Genomic DNA, 17,006 nt, shown 5'->3' with positions numbered 1-17,006 from the left:
TTTTCTTTTTTTCTTTTTCTTTTTCTAACTCCTTTTCTTCTTCTCAATGGCCGCTCTTGAGCAATGACTAGCCACTGGAGAGGGCTAGGTGAGAGTCGCTTCCCGTTAGGCCCGTGAGGAACGGCCTCACCCTTGCCAACTATGGGCAAGGCCGCCCTCACTAGCAACTGATAAGGGCTTATAGGCTATTGCCTAGCATTATGCAAGCCCTTGCTGGTGCTTGCCAAAGAGGAAAAAAAAAAATGAATTCTCTTTTGGCAAAATGTTCTTAATCAATCATAATACTTTAACGAATAACGATCGATGAGGTTAGACTCTCATTTAAATTCATAGCCACTTTAGGCTTTTATTTGATACTTGACATTGTCATTATTTGAAACAAAGTCTCACTTCGTGTTTTTATTTGAGAAAATGAGAGCAATTTAGACCCTATTTAGAATTTTCCTCAATTCTTTTTATTAAGAGTAAAGATATATGATAGCAAAAAAATTTTCCATGGACAATTTTTCTTTGAAGCAGACTTTTTTCATTTGAGTATATACAGATTACACAAAAATACTCCACAATTGAAGTTTCATTTGTTTTGTATAAAATGAATGATTTGGAGAATAATTATATTAAAAGTATTGCTTATATTGCTTAAAATAGCTAGTCAATAACTAATGTTATTACAATCAACAACAATTTTTTTGCCTGTAGATGGTCAAAATATTTTTCATTTGTTATTTTTGAAGTGATAAAAGCTATCATTTTTAAGAAAATATTTTTTTAATTTATTCATTTTTCAGAAATGTACACACCTTAAGTTAAACTCAAGCTTAAATCAAAATGAATGAATTAAATATGAGATTGTTTTTCACTCGAGATAATAAAGCACCCACAAAGTTTCTAATTCTTGCTCAATTTCTCCAACAATACCATACGAGTGCCATATCTCTTACTTGTGCGAATAATCAAGAACAATTGATGCATTATCCCAATCACTAGGGAAGAGTTGCAAGTTTTATTTATAGAGCATACTTGGTAACGTGTCAAATAGTGCGTGATTTTATTATTTTGTTTTCCAAAATAAAATAAAAAGAACAAAAGCTGTTTAGTGATATTTTATTTCCGGAAAACAAATAGATTTGGAACAAAATTAAAATGTAGAAATAAATTGCTTCTTTCTTCTTAGAAACAACTCAAGGATCGAGCACAATTTTTTTCTTTTATTCTTTTTATTTTCTTTATTTTTTTCTCTTCCTCTTATTCTTTCCTAATTAGTCGCCAAAGAACTAGCCATAAGAGATCTAGTGACTTGTTGGACCCGCAAGGGCCAACAATGGTCACCCTCGCTAGTCACCAAGGCTAATGAGGCTCCCCAAGGCCACGAGGTCATCGGCTCTTGTACGGCTGGTCATTAGCTATCACCATGGCCAATGACCGGCTATAAGAAGAAGAAGATAAAAAGACAAAGAAAAAAAGACTTATGTGATAAAATTATTTAAAAAGTTTAAAAATTATAAGTCATGAAAGGGTTGTACAAAATGCATTTCCATTCTAGAAATAAAAAAACTCATCTAGAAAATGCAGACTTAGAAAAATTTATTTCTAAGCAAAAATTGTTCCCGATAACAAAATAATTATTAAGGATCCGTTTGGTAACATTTATATTATGGAGAATAACTTCTCTTTAGAAATAGTCATTTCTATTTCTATTCCCTAAAATATTTTTTGATTAAAAGAACGCATTTGATAATCACACAAAATTCTTATTCTCGGAATGAAAAGAGAACATGAATGCGTTTAGTAAGAATTTTTTTGTACCAAATTGTTTCCGGGTACTTAGAAATTTTTTGTAACGTAGTATTTCTTTTGATTTTTTAATAATTTTTACTAATTGTTTTCTTTTCTTTTCTTCACATCCGCCCCGCCATTGGCAATGGCGCCGAGGGTTGGTGGCAGTGGCAACAAAAGGGCAGCAAGAAGCGACAAGGAAGAAGAAAAAAAAAATAAAAAAAATGAATTATTTCTAAAAATTGTTTTCGAATACAAGAACTTTTTTCCACTTCTTATTTATGTTCTAAATTTATTCCTCGACCACTTTTTCTGTGGGAAAAAAATCAATTGACGTTATTGAACGAATGGTTTTTCTATTATAAGGACAAAAGAATAGAAAATAAAAGAAATAAAAGCATTGTCAAATGACCTATGACCGAGATTTCTTTTCTTCCCACAACATTTTTCGCTAAGCATGCTCTTAATTTATATTTACATCAAGAGTGCATAAATAATGTAAGTACAGTTTTTACTATGTTATGACATAACCAATCATTTTAAGTTACTTCACCAATAATTCCGATGGGATTATGAAAGTCATATAAAAAATCAAGCACGGAATTAATTACTTGCAACAACAAGCAAGATGTGTTGAGATTGCGAAACATTTGAAGGAAGTCAATTAACATTTTAAAAATCTGAAAGTAATGGCAGCTAAATAAACTTGATCATAAGAAAAAAAACCAAAGGCAAAGAAATTCAAGAATTATTGAAAAATGTCGAGGTGGGCCTCAAATGGAAAGAAATCGAATAATATTTGCTGAAGCAAGTTTAGGTGGAGGTGGGATAAGCATTGGAATATTTCCGAAATGGATAGTCTATTTTTCTCGCAACTCATTAAAAGAGGGGCATGTTCGTTTCCAATTTTTTTAAAAGTAAAAAAAAATTACTTATTGTATCTTTACCAAAATAATATAATAAATATCAATTTTGAAATGTCACTAGGTTTTAATGATTGTAGGTACTCTTAAAATGTAGGATATTTTGCTTAAGTAAAAGCCTAATTGATGAAAAGTAGGAAGTATAGACAAATATTACCAAACACACTATTTTATGCGAGAGTGTAATCTAATAACGATTGCAACAATAATATAATGGAGAAAATACGAGATTATCGAAAAAGAACTTTTACTTTAGCCCAAATAAGGGATTAACAAATAATGGTAAATGGTTACCGTCGCAAAAGGAAAATGCACGATTTCTGGCTGGAGTAGGCCGTTGCTGTAATAGTACTTTGAACCATCGTGCGAACGAATGCATTAAATAGTACAGCTGCACTTAGTGGCGTGTAGGGAGCACTGAGCAGTCGTCTCACTGCTGATAGGCGCGACTGTGGAGTCGACGGCGGCCCCATTGCGGTGTCAATGATGCAGACAAAGGGAGGAGAATGAAATTCAGCAGTGCTCGAACGCGGCCCTTCATTTATGGATTGACGGCGAACGCAGTTCCTAGGACCTTTCATTGGGGGTTTATCAGCCTAGTATGCTAGGAGATGACGAGGGACCTCTCTCCAAGTGAGATCCCAGCGCTGCGCTGTACGGTGGGCCCAGTGAGGCCTTTATCCCGCGTTTCTTCCCTTGACACTTTGTTGTAAATGACTATGGGAGGAAAACACACGGAATGTGCTGTTCGGGGTGGAAGCGGTTAAAACCCGCTCGAGATCTAACCTATGAAATACTTCTCCGTCAACGAAAATTACACGAGTGAAAACAGGTGGAGTCATGGAAGTAGAGGTGCCGAGCATATTCCTATGTCGCTCGAGAAAAGCTTGAGCAAATTTTTAGAAGAAGAAAAAAAGTTATCTTCGTAATTTTTCTATTTCCTTTTCCTTTGATGAGAATTTTTTTTTTGTTGTTCAATTCTTTTTTGGGGCGAGTTTAAGCTTAACAATCATATTTTCTTCCGTCGGCATTCCCGAATTAAATTCAAATTGAAGGAGGAATAGCATAATCATCTCATTCTCTTGATTTTCTCCAACTACGGATCGAAAGCCACAAATCAACACTTCTCTTTTTTGGAAAAAAGTCACAAAAATCCTAAATTATGCCTACTGCAAAACATTTACCTCAAACATCAAAGGACCCTAAACTCTTTTCTATGTGATTCAGATTTTTATTAGTGTGACGTATTTATCTCAACTTTTTTTGTGACATAAAAATCATAAATTTTGTATCCACAATACACATTTACCCCAAAATTTATGATAAATATATCATATGAGGATAAGTTTGGAGTTTTTATATCATAAAAAATAATTTCGGATAAATCTATTACAAAAAATTAGAATAAATTTATCATCCGAATATAAATTTGGAGCTTTTTGTGTTAATAAAAAAATCATTTGAGTATATGTAGCACAGTGGGCATAGTTTTAGAGGTTTTTGTGACATTTTCCCGTTTCTTTATTCTGTTTTTTCACTCGGATCCTCCTAATTTATTTCCTGGGAAGAGTGGAAAAAAAACCGGAAAAAAAAAATCCACACGACGTGGAGATCCCCGATTGGTCAGAAAATCTGGAGAAAAGGGCAAAATAATAAAAACCCCACCCCCCAAAATTCGGAATGGCTCCCCCGTCTATATATAAGGATCCACGGCAGAGCCAAATTACGCACCCAGGGAGCTAAAGAGAGCAGTTCTCTGCCCCCCTATCTTTTTATCCAAAATCCCCAAATTTCTAAACCCTAATTCGACTTCCCCCGTCTTCCCTCTCCCTTTTGTGTTTCTCTTTTCTCTTTCGATTTTTCCTCCTCCACTCGAGCGCGCGCGAGCGAGCGAGCGGGGAAATCGGGAGCTCCGACCGGCGGCATGGCGACGGAGAGCGGCGCCTCCGGGAGATCGAATTCGACGGCGGACTCGTACATAGGGAGCTTGATTAGCTTGACGTCCAAGAGCGAGATCAGATACGAGGGCGTCCTCTACAACATCAACACCGACGAGTCCAGCATCGGCCTCCGAAACGGTATTTTCAGCCCCTTCGTCTCCCTCTCTCTCTCTCTCTCTCTCTCTCTCTCTCTCTCTCTAGATTCCCCGTCGGTTTCGTTCTCTCCCTCGCTTGCAACGGACGCGCGGGGTTCCGCGCGGGGACCTGGGTCGGCGATCTGGGATTTCGGTCGGAGTTGGATTCGAGATGATGAGACGGAGGAGCTCTTTCTTCGTCTCGTGGTCAGTGTTGAGAAGGAGCGAGATGTCGTCCTCATTTCTCGATTTTAAGCCGTCGTGATGATTCGCGTGCTGGTGTGTTTTGGTTAGAGAATCGTTACTGAGTGACTGATGCATTGAGAGGGAATAGAGAATGTTCGCTGAGTGAAGAGCTGTGTGAATGACGTCTGCGCGATTGCGCTGTTTGTCGGAGCTCGCTTTTGAATCTGCGTGGCTGTGCGCTGTCTTTCCGAGGCTGCTTTCACGTCGGATGGGCGGGCGTTTTGGGAGTAGGAATGTTTTCCGGTTTGAAAAGAAGCTGACAGTACGGTGCAATGTCCGTTTGGATTTTGCTATATCTTATTCGATTTGGAAGATGATGGGGTTATATTCTTGCCCCATATCACGGCAGTAGCTTGAGTTGCTTGCCGATGCATTGCGCACGCCCTACGTAATCGTATGGAATTGTGGTATCGAGGCGTGTCATATGAGTCGCTAATAGTGGTTCCATTCCTGATGGAAGCAGTAGATGATGCGTGACATCATTATTATTATTATTATTTTTTTTTTTTTTTTTGGTATGTGTATGTTTGTTTGCAGTTGCAGTAGCTGAATTTACTGAAAGTGGCCAACACTCTGATATTGAGGATTTAAATATTAGGATGTCTATACCATGTGTTTGTCCCTGTAACTATTTGCATCTATAACGTTTTAGCGATTAATGGTTTTGTTCCCGATAAATGCTGTTTGTCAAATTTGCATGGACAATTATTTATTAATGTTAAGTTATTCATTTCCCTTTTTACAGTACGATCATTTGGAACGGAAGGACGGAAAAAGGATGGACCACAAGTCCCACCAAGTGACAAGGTTTATGAATACATATTGTTCCGAGGAAGTGACATCAAGGTATGTTATACATCCATGAACACATATGTTCACCGTGATGAATAATAGAATGAGTGCTTGTTTTAATATCTTTAAGAAAATTCCAAAATAGAAACACAAAAAGGTTCGTAACTCGGGGCATTCTACAGTTGTTCTCCTCATCTGCATCAGCCAGGTTATAGGGGCAAACTCACATTGCATAATTTCTCTGTTCTGGTTGCATCAGCCTTATGATGTGGCTTGCATTGAACAAAGCCCGTGTTGTGTTTTGTCCTTACTTTTTTCTTTCCATTGTAAGCTAGAATTGGGAGTAGAATATCATGCCGTCTCCTGTACTAACAAAAAAAAAAATGGTTACAGAATCTTTTCTGTGGCTTGGCTTAAACTATTTTTCAATTCTGTTTGTCCTTCTTTTTTATTTCATTTGGACGCTGGAGTTGGAAGTGGAATATGAAGCCAGCTCACTTGTTTAACAATGATTGACATAGCTATAGATTCCCTTTCATGTAGTGGTCTAACCCATTTCGTTTATTCATTTGGCCTTTCCTTCAGTAGTGATATGCACTGTTAACGTAGCTGATTTTTCGTTTGTCTTGTTCTCTCATCAGATTCGTTCTCTGTGCTTCTCTTTTGCAGGATTTGCAGGTCAAATCCTCTCCACCTGTTCAGCCTGCACCTGTACCCCCTATCAATAATGACCCAGCAATCATACAGGTACTTGGATGGATAACATTTTTACTCTAAAATTAAGTAAATGGAATCTCATTGCCTTGTTTCAACAATTTTGGCAGTCTCATTACCCTCGTCCAGTTTCAACATCCACAAGTTTGCCTCCCACTGCTAGTGTACCCTTAGCCGATGTTGGCTCCAACACAGCACAGATGGCACTACCTGCTACGAACTTTCAAGGCGGCCTTCCTTTATATCAACCACCTGGAGGGAATATGGGGTCATGGGGAGCTCCCCCAGCCCCAGGTGCAAATAGTAGTGGGATTATGCCTATGTATTGGCAAGGATATTATCCTCCCAATGGGCTTCCTCATATTAATCAGCAGCCTTTGCTTAGGCCACCACCTGGGCTGTCTATGCCTCCTCTGCAGCAGCCAATGCAGTATCCTGGCTTTAATACTTCTTTCCCTGCCGGAGCTTCGAACTTGCCAGGTCCACACTTGCCTGAGGTCCCATCTCCTTTGCTTCCTGTTAGCAGCAGTTCACTCAGCATGACTTCCATTTCCTCATCTGCTACTCTTCCATCAACCCTCCTACTGTTTCATCAACTACAACATCTTCAGATTCCCTATCGAGTGTCATGTTCAATAAGCCTCCGATCTCTGCCCTTCCTTCAGTCAGTTTGAGTGCTAGTTTGCCATCGCTCCCGCCTCTGATGACTACTCCGGAGATTAGCAACATGATTCCCCCTATATCTAACAAGCTCAATGTATTTGCTGGTCCAACCTTGCAGTATCAAAGTAGTGCTCAATCCACTTCCTCCATTTTGGGCCCATCTAATGCTGTTAATCCAGAGGCTCCTGTACAGATGCCAACATCAACAACAATCCCTTCATTGATAACGCCTGGTCAGATTTTGCAGTCTGGATCCACGAGCACCCCTTCTTCTCAACCTTCACAAATTGCTCACAAGGATGTGGAGGTGGTTCAAGTCTCACCATCATCACCAAAGCTATTGGCATCACCAAAGCCATTGACACCTGTTGCATCAGAAGCTCAACCTCCTATATTGCCTTTGCCTCCACCTGCACGTGGTGGTTATAAGGTTGTATTCTCTATATGCATATTTTAAATTTGCACACACATGGCACATGTCCGAAAGCGTAATCTTCTTGTTTACTGATGTACTTGTATTTTTGTTCATTTGCGCATAGTTTCATTTTGATCCTAAGATTCTGCATCTCCTTAGTGGTCTCTGGAAAATTATGCTGAGTATATGAGGTACATTGATATAAATCTATTCGTGTGAATTACTACTGCCCTGAAGCTGGCCATGTGCTTGTTCTGCTCTGTGTTCTTATCATTGGTTGTCTTGTAAATAGCATGAATATTCTATTCATGTGAATTGCTACTGGCCTCAAGCCTGTAATTAAAATTCTTTTTGTGATTAAACTGCTTTCGATTTTCATTTCCCACTTTTTGTGTGGTTCAAAGTTTTGTCTGGTGCACTCTGGTAATTTGTAAGGCAGTGTACTTGTATAGTCTCTGGCTCACTGAAACTGCTTAATAATCTGAGCTGGGTGTTTTGACACGGATTTTCTCTCTTCACCAGCAGAATGGAGTTCCATTTCAGAATCGTTATGGACAGAGAGGTCGTGAAAGGGGGAGAGGAGCTCGGGTAATTTTTCTGTGTTTCATTTGTCAAATGGTTTCCTTGCTTCTTTGAGAACTCGTAATGATTGTATAATGGAACCATATATACTCATTTAGGGTATCTCGATAGGTGCTTCTATCGGTGTCTGTGTTATTCTTTCTTCATATGCACTGGCAGCAGTTTTATGGAACTTGAGCCTCTTAAGATTACTTGGGTTCTGACAATTGGAAGAAGACAAAGCTTGCAAGCCTTATGTATTTGTTTAAAACAAAAGTGTTTTAACTGCTATTTGTACCTCCATCTCTTTATGGATTGGGCGTTGGTTTTCAATAGTGGATTTAACATTTTAAGTTCATTCCTACACATTCTTTCCGTTTTAAGATGAGTATTTTTATAAGTGATTTGTCCTTCTAGTGGAAGGACTGAAAGCCAAAATTAGTTTTTGACATGAGCGATACTTAGCGTAGTAAGATGCTTGTATTTGTGTTTTTATTTCTGTGCATGATGGTGATATCTTCTGTCCTGGTTTAATAGAGTGGCAATATTTTCTGTGCAACTGCTAACTGCTAGTCTGTAGGTTTTCCAAATCCAAAGATAACCTTGTGTTTGACAATGTAAACATTAACTGAATGTTGTGCAGGGTTCACGTCCACTCACTAGATTTACTGAGGATTTTGATTTTATGGCAATGAATGAAAAATTCAACAAGGACGAAGTATGGGGTCACCTTGGTAAGAGTAAAGGTCATTCCAAGGACAAAGATATCGAGGGCGATGTAAGTGACGAGGATAATTATTATGATGAAGAGGATAGTGAGCTACCAAATATGGAGGGCAAGGTATGAGTGCTAGTGTTTGTGATACCTTTATCTCCTGAATATTTGGTGGAAGAGGCCTGCTACTTCTTCCTGTATTTCACTATGCTTTTCTGCTGGGCAGCCTGTCTACAACAAGGACGATTTCTTTGATTCACTCTCCTGCAATGCTCTTGATCATGGATCAAACAGTGGAAGGCCAAAGTTTTCTGAGCAAATGAAGATAGACACAGAGGTATTGTTCATGTTGAATTTTATCATTTGGCCTTGTGAAGTAATTTACGCGTGTGTATCTTTTTTGTCTTCAGACTTTCGGTGAATTCTCAAGGCATAGGGGTGGTCGAGGTGGCCGTGGTCTTGGTCGTGGTGGTCGTTCTCGGGGATACTATGGGAGGGGTTATAACTATAACGGAAGAGGCCGAGGAAGAGCGGTTTATGGCCGTGCTTCATAGAGGTTATCGTGGCCTATGTGCTTCTCAGGATTAGAGGCTTAATAACTTTGCTGGAACTGGAACCTAGCTTAGCTCTATGGTCCTGATCTTTGTGTTTTTGGTTTTTTCTGAAGTCTAGTCAGTCTTTTATAATGTTGAGTCGTTTGAGGGCCGCCATGTGTTCTGGTAAGAATTGATTGCGCCAATATTGGAAGCAGGATTTTCAGTTCTATGAAATATCAGAGGGTGATCTTGTTGAAACCTGCTGTCTTTTACTCTTTCAAATTGCAAGAGGAGATACCTGAAGTAAATCTTTGTTTGCCCGCCCCAGGAGGGATCTTCCTTCTGCTATGGCAACGAGTCTATGGCTTAAGGCCAAGGTGAGACGAGCACGAAATAGATTTTATCCTAAAACGTTTGGGATAGAAGGAGAAGCAAATGGATGGGCATATGAGCTTGTCAATGTGTCGTCACTTTGCCGAAGCATGGTTTTTTATGCTTCACAGGCTTCTCTTAAACAACATTTTCATGGTCCCTGCATTCGGTATTTGTCGCAAGCAATTATGGTACTCTTATTCAACCAAGAACTGGGCTAGAAATGGTTCCTCCCTCATCTTTTCCCCACTTAAAGCAATTTTTGCACTCTCTTTCCTTGAAAAAAGGAAGAAGAAGCCGGGAGCACATTAGTTTAACAAGCAAAAACAGACGTATCCCCATTGAATTATTGAGGCTTTTGGTATTAAGAAATTTCCCACATTACTCCACACGTCCCTCGGTCTTGTCATAACTCGATGCCACAATGCAACGGCCCCATGGTGTCGAGAGCCATCTGTCGTGACTCACCTCAGTTTACCTAATGAAGAAAGCCCCATCGGGAATGGTTCTCCTCTTATTTTATAGTCAATTAAAGTGAGTGGCATGTGGGTACATTAATGCCCCAATTGGCAGTAATCCAGAACAGTGCGAAATCGACAAGTAGGATATATATATATTGAAAGACTCCTCTTTCCGATTTTTTATTTTTTTGCCAAAACTGGGATAAAAGTAAAAGGACTGCCTTTGCTCCGATCTCAGTCGTGCGCCACGGCGTATCTTGCAGACTCCCCTCAGGTGTCGGTGGTTGGTGACTGACTGAGCGAGTGTGAGCTCCATTCCTGAGCTCGAAGGAGGCCTCAAAAGAACACATGGGGAATTCTCCTCCTCCTTCTTCTTCCCTGTTCCCTGTCCTCCTGTTTGCAAGAATCTGCGGCGTGGCAGTGGCAATGCTCGTGCTCTCTTGGGCCCTTGCCTTCAAATCTAGCTTCCTCCCTCGCTCCTCCTCTCAAGAAGACCTCATTTACTCTGTATTCCCTCTCTGTCTCTGTCTCTGTCTCTCTGTGTCTCAGCGCATGCTTTTGGTTGTGAATATGAGCAAGTGGGTTTTTCTCTTTTTCCAAACAGGTTCTTCACCCACTGTTGATGGTCATCGGCTTCATTCTCGTTAGTGGAGAAGGTACACAATAATACACACCTTCTTGCTGGTGAATTAGAAACGAGAAAGAAGCCTTCCCATTTTGCAAATCTGCTCTCACTGAATTTCCTTTCTCTTTTCTTTGTTGCTTTCTTCCCCCTTCCAAATGTGGGTCTTCTCTGTTTCAGCGATCCTTGTCCACAGATGGTTGCCTGGTTCGAGGAACATGAAGAAATCGGTGCATCTGTGGCTTCAAGGGGTGGCTCTGGGAAGTGGGGTTTTCGGCATTTGGACAAAGTTCCACGGGCAAGACGGCGTCCTGGGTAATTTCTACAGCTTGCATTCTTGGATGGGCTTGATCTGCGTCTCCTTGTTTGGAGTTCAGGTTCTTCACTTTCCCTCTTCAATTTTTTTTTTTTCTCATCGCAATGTCACGTTTTCTCTCACCTTTCTCGATTTTATTTTATTTTTAATTTGCTGCCAACTTTACCGGTCGATAAGTAGTCATAAAGGGTGCTGAAACCGGTGTATTTGCGTCTAGAATCTGCTCTAAACCCTCTGCATTTCTTACTGGTTGTATCTTGGCCACTTACAGTTTGATTCTCAGCTGATGAGTGATTCGTGATGTGTAAGAAGAAAAGGATTTTTCCAGCAAGAAAAAGAGGGCTGACTAGTGATAACCAGCTTGCTTGTGGTATCTGTTTTCATTTAGATTTTGTTCTCATCCCATTTTTGAATAATCAAAAGCATCTTTATCAGTAGTTTAATGGCTTGGTCACAAGTGTCTGTTTCTTTGGAATGATGAAAGATACAGATTTTTGGTGGAGGATGTAAGTAGTTAAATCGAGATCATCGCAAGGACCGAGTTTAGAGTTATCAGATTGTATTATTTTAAAAATTATAGTGGCTTGTTCGGCTAAAAAATGTGCGTGGGGGTATATGATGTCGTTATAAAAGACATACTCTGGGAATATAGTAATAGCATTATCGCGCCCTCCTTTTGGAAATTGATTATGACATTGATAAAATATCTCATAACTTTTCTAGGCATCCAAGGTACACGTAGCCCTCAACACCATTTGTTTGTGAACTGTAGAAGAAGGCTATTCCTGTCTCATAACTAGGCATCCATTTTTGGGCCTCATTAGTAAGTATCAAGCTGGGTTTACCGTTGACGATATTCAAGTATGATGGGCCTAACCATGACCAACCCAATGCTTCTCTTAACTACTAAACCTAGTCTTATTTGATATCGATAGAGAAAACACTCTTTCTGTAATGGTCATCAAATTTCATTTTCGTTTGGCATTGCCCTCAGATTCTCTCATTAGCATATAAAACCATTATATTGCCATTTGTGGTTTCAGTTTGATCCCAATCAATTCCCATGTATGACTTGACGAATGGTGGTGAAGTGCAGAACTTTGCTTCCCAGTGGCACTCAGGCATTTGCAGAAGTGAAAAATCCCAAACTACCTTTATAATGTCCAATTGTGCATGCATCTAGGTCTGGTAAACATCATGATGAACTTATTCACCAAGAGACACAACAAGATCTTGTTGGTTAAATGAGCAAACCAATTGCGTACCTTTAGTTTGACGCGGGATGCTTCCACTTGCATATGGCCCCGATATGTTGTCGACCGCTCTTGGTGTCTTTTCAGCATTCAACACACGGGTGATCTTCTTATGCATGTCAAAAGTTTTCCCAGGTCTTAACTGAGCAATTTGTTTCTTCCTGTTCACGTTTCAGTGGTTGATGGGTTTCCTGAGCTTCTGGCACAGAGGAGAGGCGCGGTTGATAAGAATGAAGGTGTTGCCATGGCACGTCTTCCTCGGACTCTACACCTACGGCTTGGCTGTGGCCACAGCAGAGACCGGGCTTCTAGAGAAGTTGACTTTCCTACAGACGAGGAGAAACGTAGACAAGCACGGCTCGGAGTCCATGGTCGTGAACAGCCTCGGTCTGGGATTGGCCCTGCTCAGCGGGATGGTTATATTGGCCGCAGTCTCTCCAAAGTACCAATCTCTTCAAACTAAGCTCATGTACTCACGCTCCGAACCCAAGAACTTGACTTCCTAAGTTTGGTGGCGATGTGGGTGGGAGGTCAATGTAAATAGTTTGACTGTTCCATTGCAATCTGGTTTCTTCATACCAGTTACCACAGCTCTGGTTCTGCTTATCGTTGACATGGATTGCTTCTGCCAATGTTGACATCTGTGGAGTGCATTTCTCACACTTCAAATTCCACCATTGATTCAAACCCACAAAGCAAGATGATGATTTAGGAAACATCATTCGAAAAATCCTTAAATTGCCTTGTCCAAACTTCTAGGACTCTTTGTTCACCTGGATCTCGTGTTGAGTCTCTTGGATGAAGCTTCTAATGAACACTAGTGCTTTCATGTCCTTGCCGTACCTGTATTTACAATGTGCAGAGCCGAAAAAACTGAGGGAATGAGAAAAGTGGGGTTTAATTTAACTCGCCAATACACATCCACTGTTCTTACTCAAACCCTTAGAACTTCAGACTCAACTAACTAGACCCCGCTATACGATAACATTTTTGGTGAGGCAACAAGGGGCGGTAGGGAAATAATTGAACAGGAAATGAGCTTTTTTTGGAACAATTTAAATTCAAAATCGATGGAAAAACCCTAGCCATCAAGACGCTAAAAAGGAAAATAGAGAAGCAAGAAAAAGAGAGAAGAAAAAAGTGAGTTTTTTTCTTAACGAGGGTTCTTAATCTCTTTGTGCCATGATCTTGAGAGAAGATCGTCGTTGTATTCCAACTTTTTCGAAGTCTAGTGGATTCGCAGAGTGCCTCTACGCGGAGACGTAGCCCGGGTTTGGGTGAACTTCGATAACAAATTTTCTGGCATGTTCATCTGATTCTGTTTTTTTATTACTATATTCTGCCTGGTGAATTGTTTGCAAGCGTTATTTTTATGGAATCAACGTGCGATTTCGTAACAACTGGTATCAGAGCCTGGGTTGGCTAATTGAGAACATCGAGAGTTTTTTGGTGACGTTCGATTGAAAGCAAACAGTATGGCAGAAGATAAAATCAGAATCGATAAATTCAATGGAGAGGATTTCGGATGGTGAAACTACAAATAGAGGATTAAAGATCTCTATGCACCACTTGAGGGTTGGAAACCCGAGATGGCGGAAGTTGATTCGACAAACAGCCGGATGGAAAATTCTTGATCAAAAGATATTAGGTGCGATTTGTCTAGGGTTGACGAAAAGACAGGGTACCACATCGCGAAAGCAAAACTGCAAAAGAAGCCATGGATATTCTAACGAATATTTATGAGAAGCCATCCACATCAAATCGGTATTTTTGTTGAAGAAACTGGTTAATATGAAGTTATCTAATAGAGGTTACGTGGCGAGCATATTAATAGTTTCACGCGTGTCATGGGTCAATTGGAATCCGCAGGCATAAATTTAGATATGAAGCTTCAAGCTTTATTATTTTTATGTTCTCTTCCAAAAGCTACAATCTCAGTGCAGGGAATTTCGAGCACCATGAAGGATGATTTAACTCTTGATGATGCTGTGAGTAGTATCATGGATGAAGAGATGTGAAGGAAAGTTTCAGTGGAGATAATTTTTCTGCATCTACATCTTCAACGGCACTTGCAAAGTGGAGAACCGTGGAAGAAGTAAAAGTAGAGGAAATTTCAGCGGTCGTGACGAGATCACAATCAAAGGGTAAGAGACAGGTTGCAAAAGATGAGTGTTGGTTTTGTCACAAAACTAGACACCGAGGTTTCAAGTGTGAAGCCTACAAAAGAAACAACAAGATGGGAATCAATGTGCTAATGTAGTTAGCGATGAATATTTGCAAGATAACTTGTGTTTGTCTCGCGATTTGACTTGACAACAGATAAATGGTTTATTGATTCTGGCGCTTCTTTTCATTGCACCTCGCAAAGAGACATATTTGATGATTATGACAGTGGAGATTTTGGACAAATGGTTGTAGGAAACGGCCACATGTGTCCAATTATTGGGAAAGGAACCGTGATTGTGAACATCTCAGGTAGAGGACGTCTAGTTTTGCGTGAAACTAGACATATTATGGAATTAAAGAAAAATCTGATTTCAACCAGTAAACTTGACCAAGAAGGTTTGGTAATAACCTTTAGCCGCGAAGAGTGAAAGATAACCTCGGGGGTAAGAGTAGTAGCAAAGGGAAAGCTACAGGTACACTTTACCTTCTCCGAGGAGACAGTATCAGTGATATGGTTGCAACTACAATGGCTATAGGTAATTTATCTACTCTTTGGCATTATCATTTGGGACATCTTGGTGAAAAATGTGTAAAACAGCTACACTCGAGAAAATTACTCCCAGGTTTGCAAAAAGTTGAGTTAGATTTTTGTGAGAGTTGCATTTATGGAAAACAGAAGGCGGTTAGTTTTCAATTGAATGGGTGACAAAATAAAGGCCGAAGCTAGAGTTGGTTCATACCGATGTATGGGGACCTACTCGGAACTCTCTTATGGTGGTAAGAGATATTTTGTCACATTCATTGATGATGCAACAATAAAGACTTGGGTCTATGCTCTTAAAGAAAAATCGGAAGTATTCGGGATGTTCAGAATGTGGAAGACCATGGTAGAAAAAGAGACAAGTTATCAGATTAAAGCTTTGAAATTTGATAATGGTGGTGAATATACAAGTAAGGAATTTGCAGAATATCTCGAGTCGAGAAGGCATACACGGGTTAAAAACTATTCCTAGAACTCCTCAAAAGAACGGTGTAGTTGAAAGAATGAACATGACTATTCTAGAACGTGCGAGATGCATGAGACTACACGCGAGTTTATGGGTTGTCACAGTTGATGTAACTATTTATCTTATCAACAGAAGTCCATCTAGTGTGTTGGATGGAGAAATACCACAAGGGCGGTGGTCAGGTAAAAAGATTAATTATTCACATCTAAAGGTATTTGGTTGTATTGCATATGCTTTGATTGACAGGGAGGATAGGAAAAAGCTTGATGCTAAGTCCCAGAAGTGCGTCTTTATCGGATATGGTGGCGACGAGTATGGTTAGGCTTTGGGATTAGGAGAATAACAAAGTCATTCGCGATCGCAATGTGGTATTCCATGAAGAAAAGATGTACAAGGATCGTCAGACATAGACGAGCATGAGAAGGTAGTACAACCAGAATATGTTGAATTAGACACAATGCCTATGAAGATGTTTCCAATAAATCAAAGTTCACCTGAAATAGAGGTTCAAGATGAGCCTATTATTAGTGAAGAGGTAGTTCAAGAGAAACGCAGTGATTTGGAGCAAACGAATGACCCTGAAGTACCTGTCTTGAGAAGGTCTACACGTGTGAGAAAGTCAAAGGTAATTTTTGATCCATCAGCTAATACTGTTCTGAGCCATGTCTTATATACAAATTTAGGAGAATCGGAGACTTACGATGAGGTAAAGGCAAACACGTCTCATTTGCAGTGGGAGTGTGCTATGAAAGACGAGATGAGCTCGTTACTTCAGACCAAAACTTGGGAGTTGACCAAGTTGCCCATAGATAAAAAAAACTTTATTAAACAAATGGGTGTACAGGGTTAAGAATGAAGCAGATGGTAGTATTAGATATAAGGCGAGACTTGTAGTCAATGGCTTTTCTAAAAAAGAATGGATCGACTACTTCGAGATTTTTCATTTGTAGTGAAAATGACATCAATTAGAGTTCTCGAGTATAGTTGTAGTAAATGATCTTCATCTTGAGCGCTTAGACGTAAAATAGCGTTTTTACATGGTGACTTAGATGAAGAATTATACATGGCACAACCTAAGGGTTTTGAAGTCAAAGGTAAGGAGCACATGGTATGTCGCTTGAAGAAAAGCTTGTATGGCTTGAAACAAGCTCCGCGGCAATAGTACTTAAAATTTGATGGTTTCATGCAAGAAAAATGATTTGCATACTGTGAGTCTGGTTATTATGTTTATTTTCGCAAATATGATGATGGTGACATTGTGTATCTATCTTCGCAAATATGATGATGGTGACATTGTGTATCTATCTTTATATGTGGATGACATGTTGGTGGCTAGTTCCAATATGAAGAGAATTGTAGAAGTGAAAAAAATATTATCATCACAGTTTGCTATG

General features: G+C 39.7%; 2 protein-coding genes across 2 annotated transcripts; both read left to right on the top strand.

Moving 5' to 3' along the window:
- The first annotated feature begins 4,436 nt into the window (after positions 1-4,436).
- LOC104453829 (protein decapping 5) lies at positions 4,437-9,673 on the top strand. Its single transcript, XM_010068455.3, is given in 9 exon segments — positions 4,437-4,777; positions 5,765-5,865; positions 6,481-6,558; positions 6,636-7,101; positions 7,104-7,618; positions 8,126-8,191; positions 8,808-9,005; positions 9,106-9,216; positions 9,290-9,673. Coding segments are annotated over 9 exon segments (1,833 nt in total). The 5' UTR covers positions 4,437-4,623; the 3' UTR covers positions 9,434-9,673.
- Positions 9,674-10,442: 769 nt separating this feature from the next.
- LOC104453828 (probable transmembrane ascorbate ferrireductase 4) lies at positions 10,443-13,272 on the top strand. The gene is made up of 4 exons (XM_010068454.3): positions 10,443-10,755; positions 10,853-10,904; positions 11,051-11,247; positions 12,616-13,272. Exons 1-4 carry the CDS (start codon positions 10,597-10,599, stop codon positions 12,943-12,945), a joined length of 738 nt encoding a protein of 245 aa, XP_010066756.1. The 5' UTR covers positions 10,443-10,596; the 3' UTR covers positions 12,946-13,272.
- Positions 13,273-17,006: the final 3,734 nt, after the last annotated feature.

The sequence above is a fragment of the Eucalyptus grandis genome, chromosome 7 (assembly GCF_016545825.1).
Source record: "Eucalyptus grandis isolate ANBG69807.140 chromosome 7, ASM1654582v1, whole genome shotgun sequence".
In the NCBI taxonomy this organism is placed as follows: Eukaryota; Viridiplantae; Streptophyta; class Magnoliopsida; order Myrtales; family Myrtaceae; genus Eucalyptus; species Eucalyptus grandis.
This window is presented reverse-complemented; position numbering and strand designations above follow the sequence as displayed.

Coding starts and splice junctions, on each gene's coding strand:
- LOC104453828 (XM_010068454.3), top strand. CDS start 10,597: ATGGGGAATTCTCCTCCTCCTTCTTCTTCCCTGTTCCCTGTCCTCCTG. Junction 10,756..10,852: donor AAGAAGACCTCATTTACTCT/GTATTCCCTCTC, acceptor TTTTCCAAACAG/GTTCTTCACCCACTGTTGAT. Junction 11,248..12,615: donor TCTCCTTGTTTGGAGTTCAG/GTTCTTCACTTT, acceptor TTCACGTTTCAG/TGGTTGATGGGTTTCCTGAG.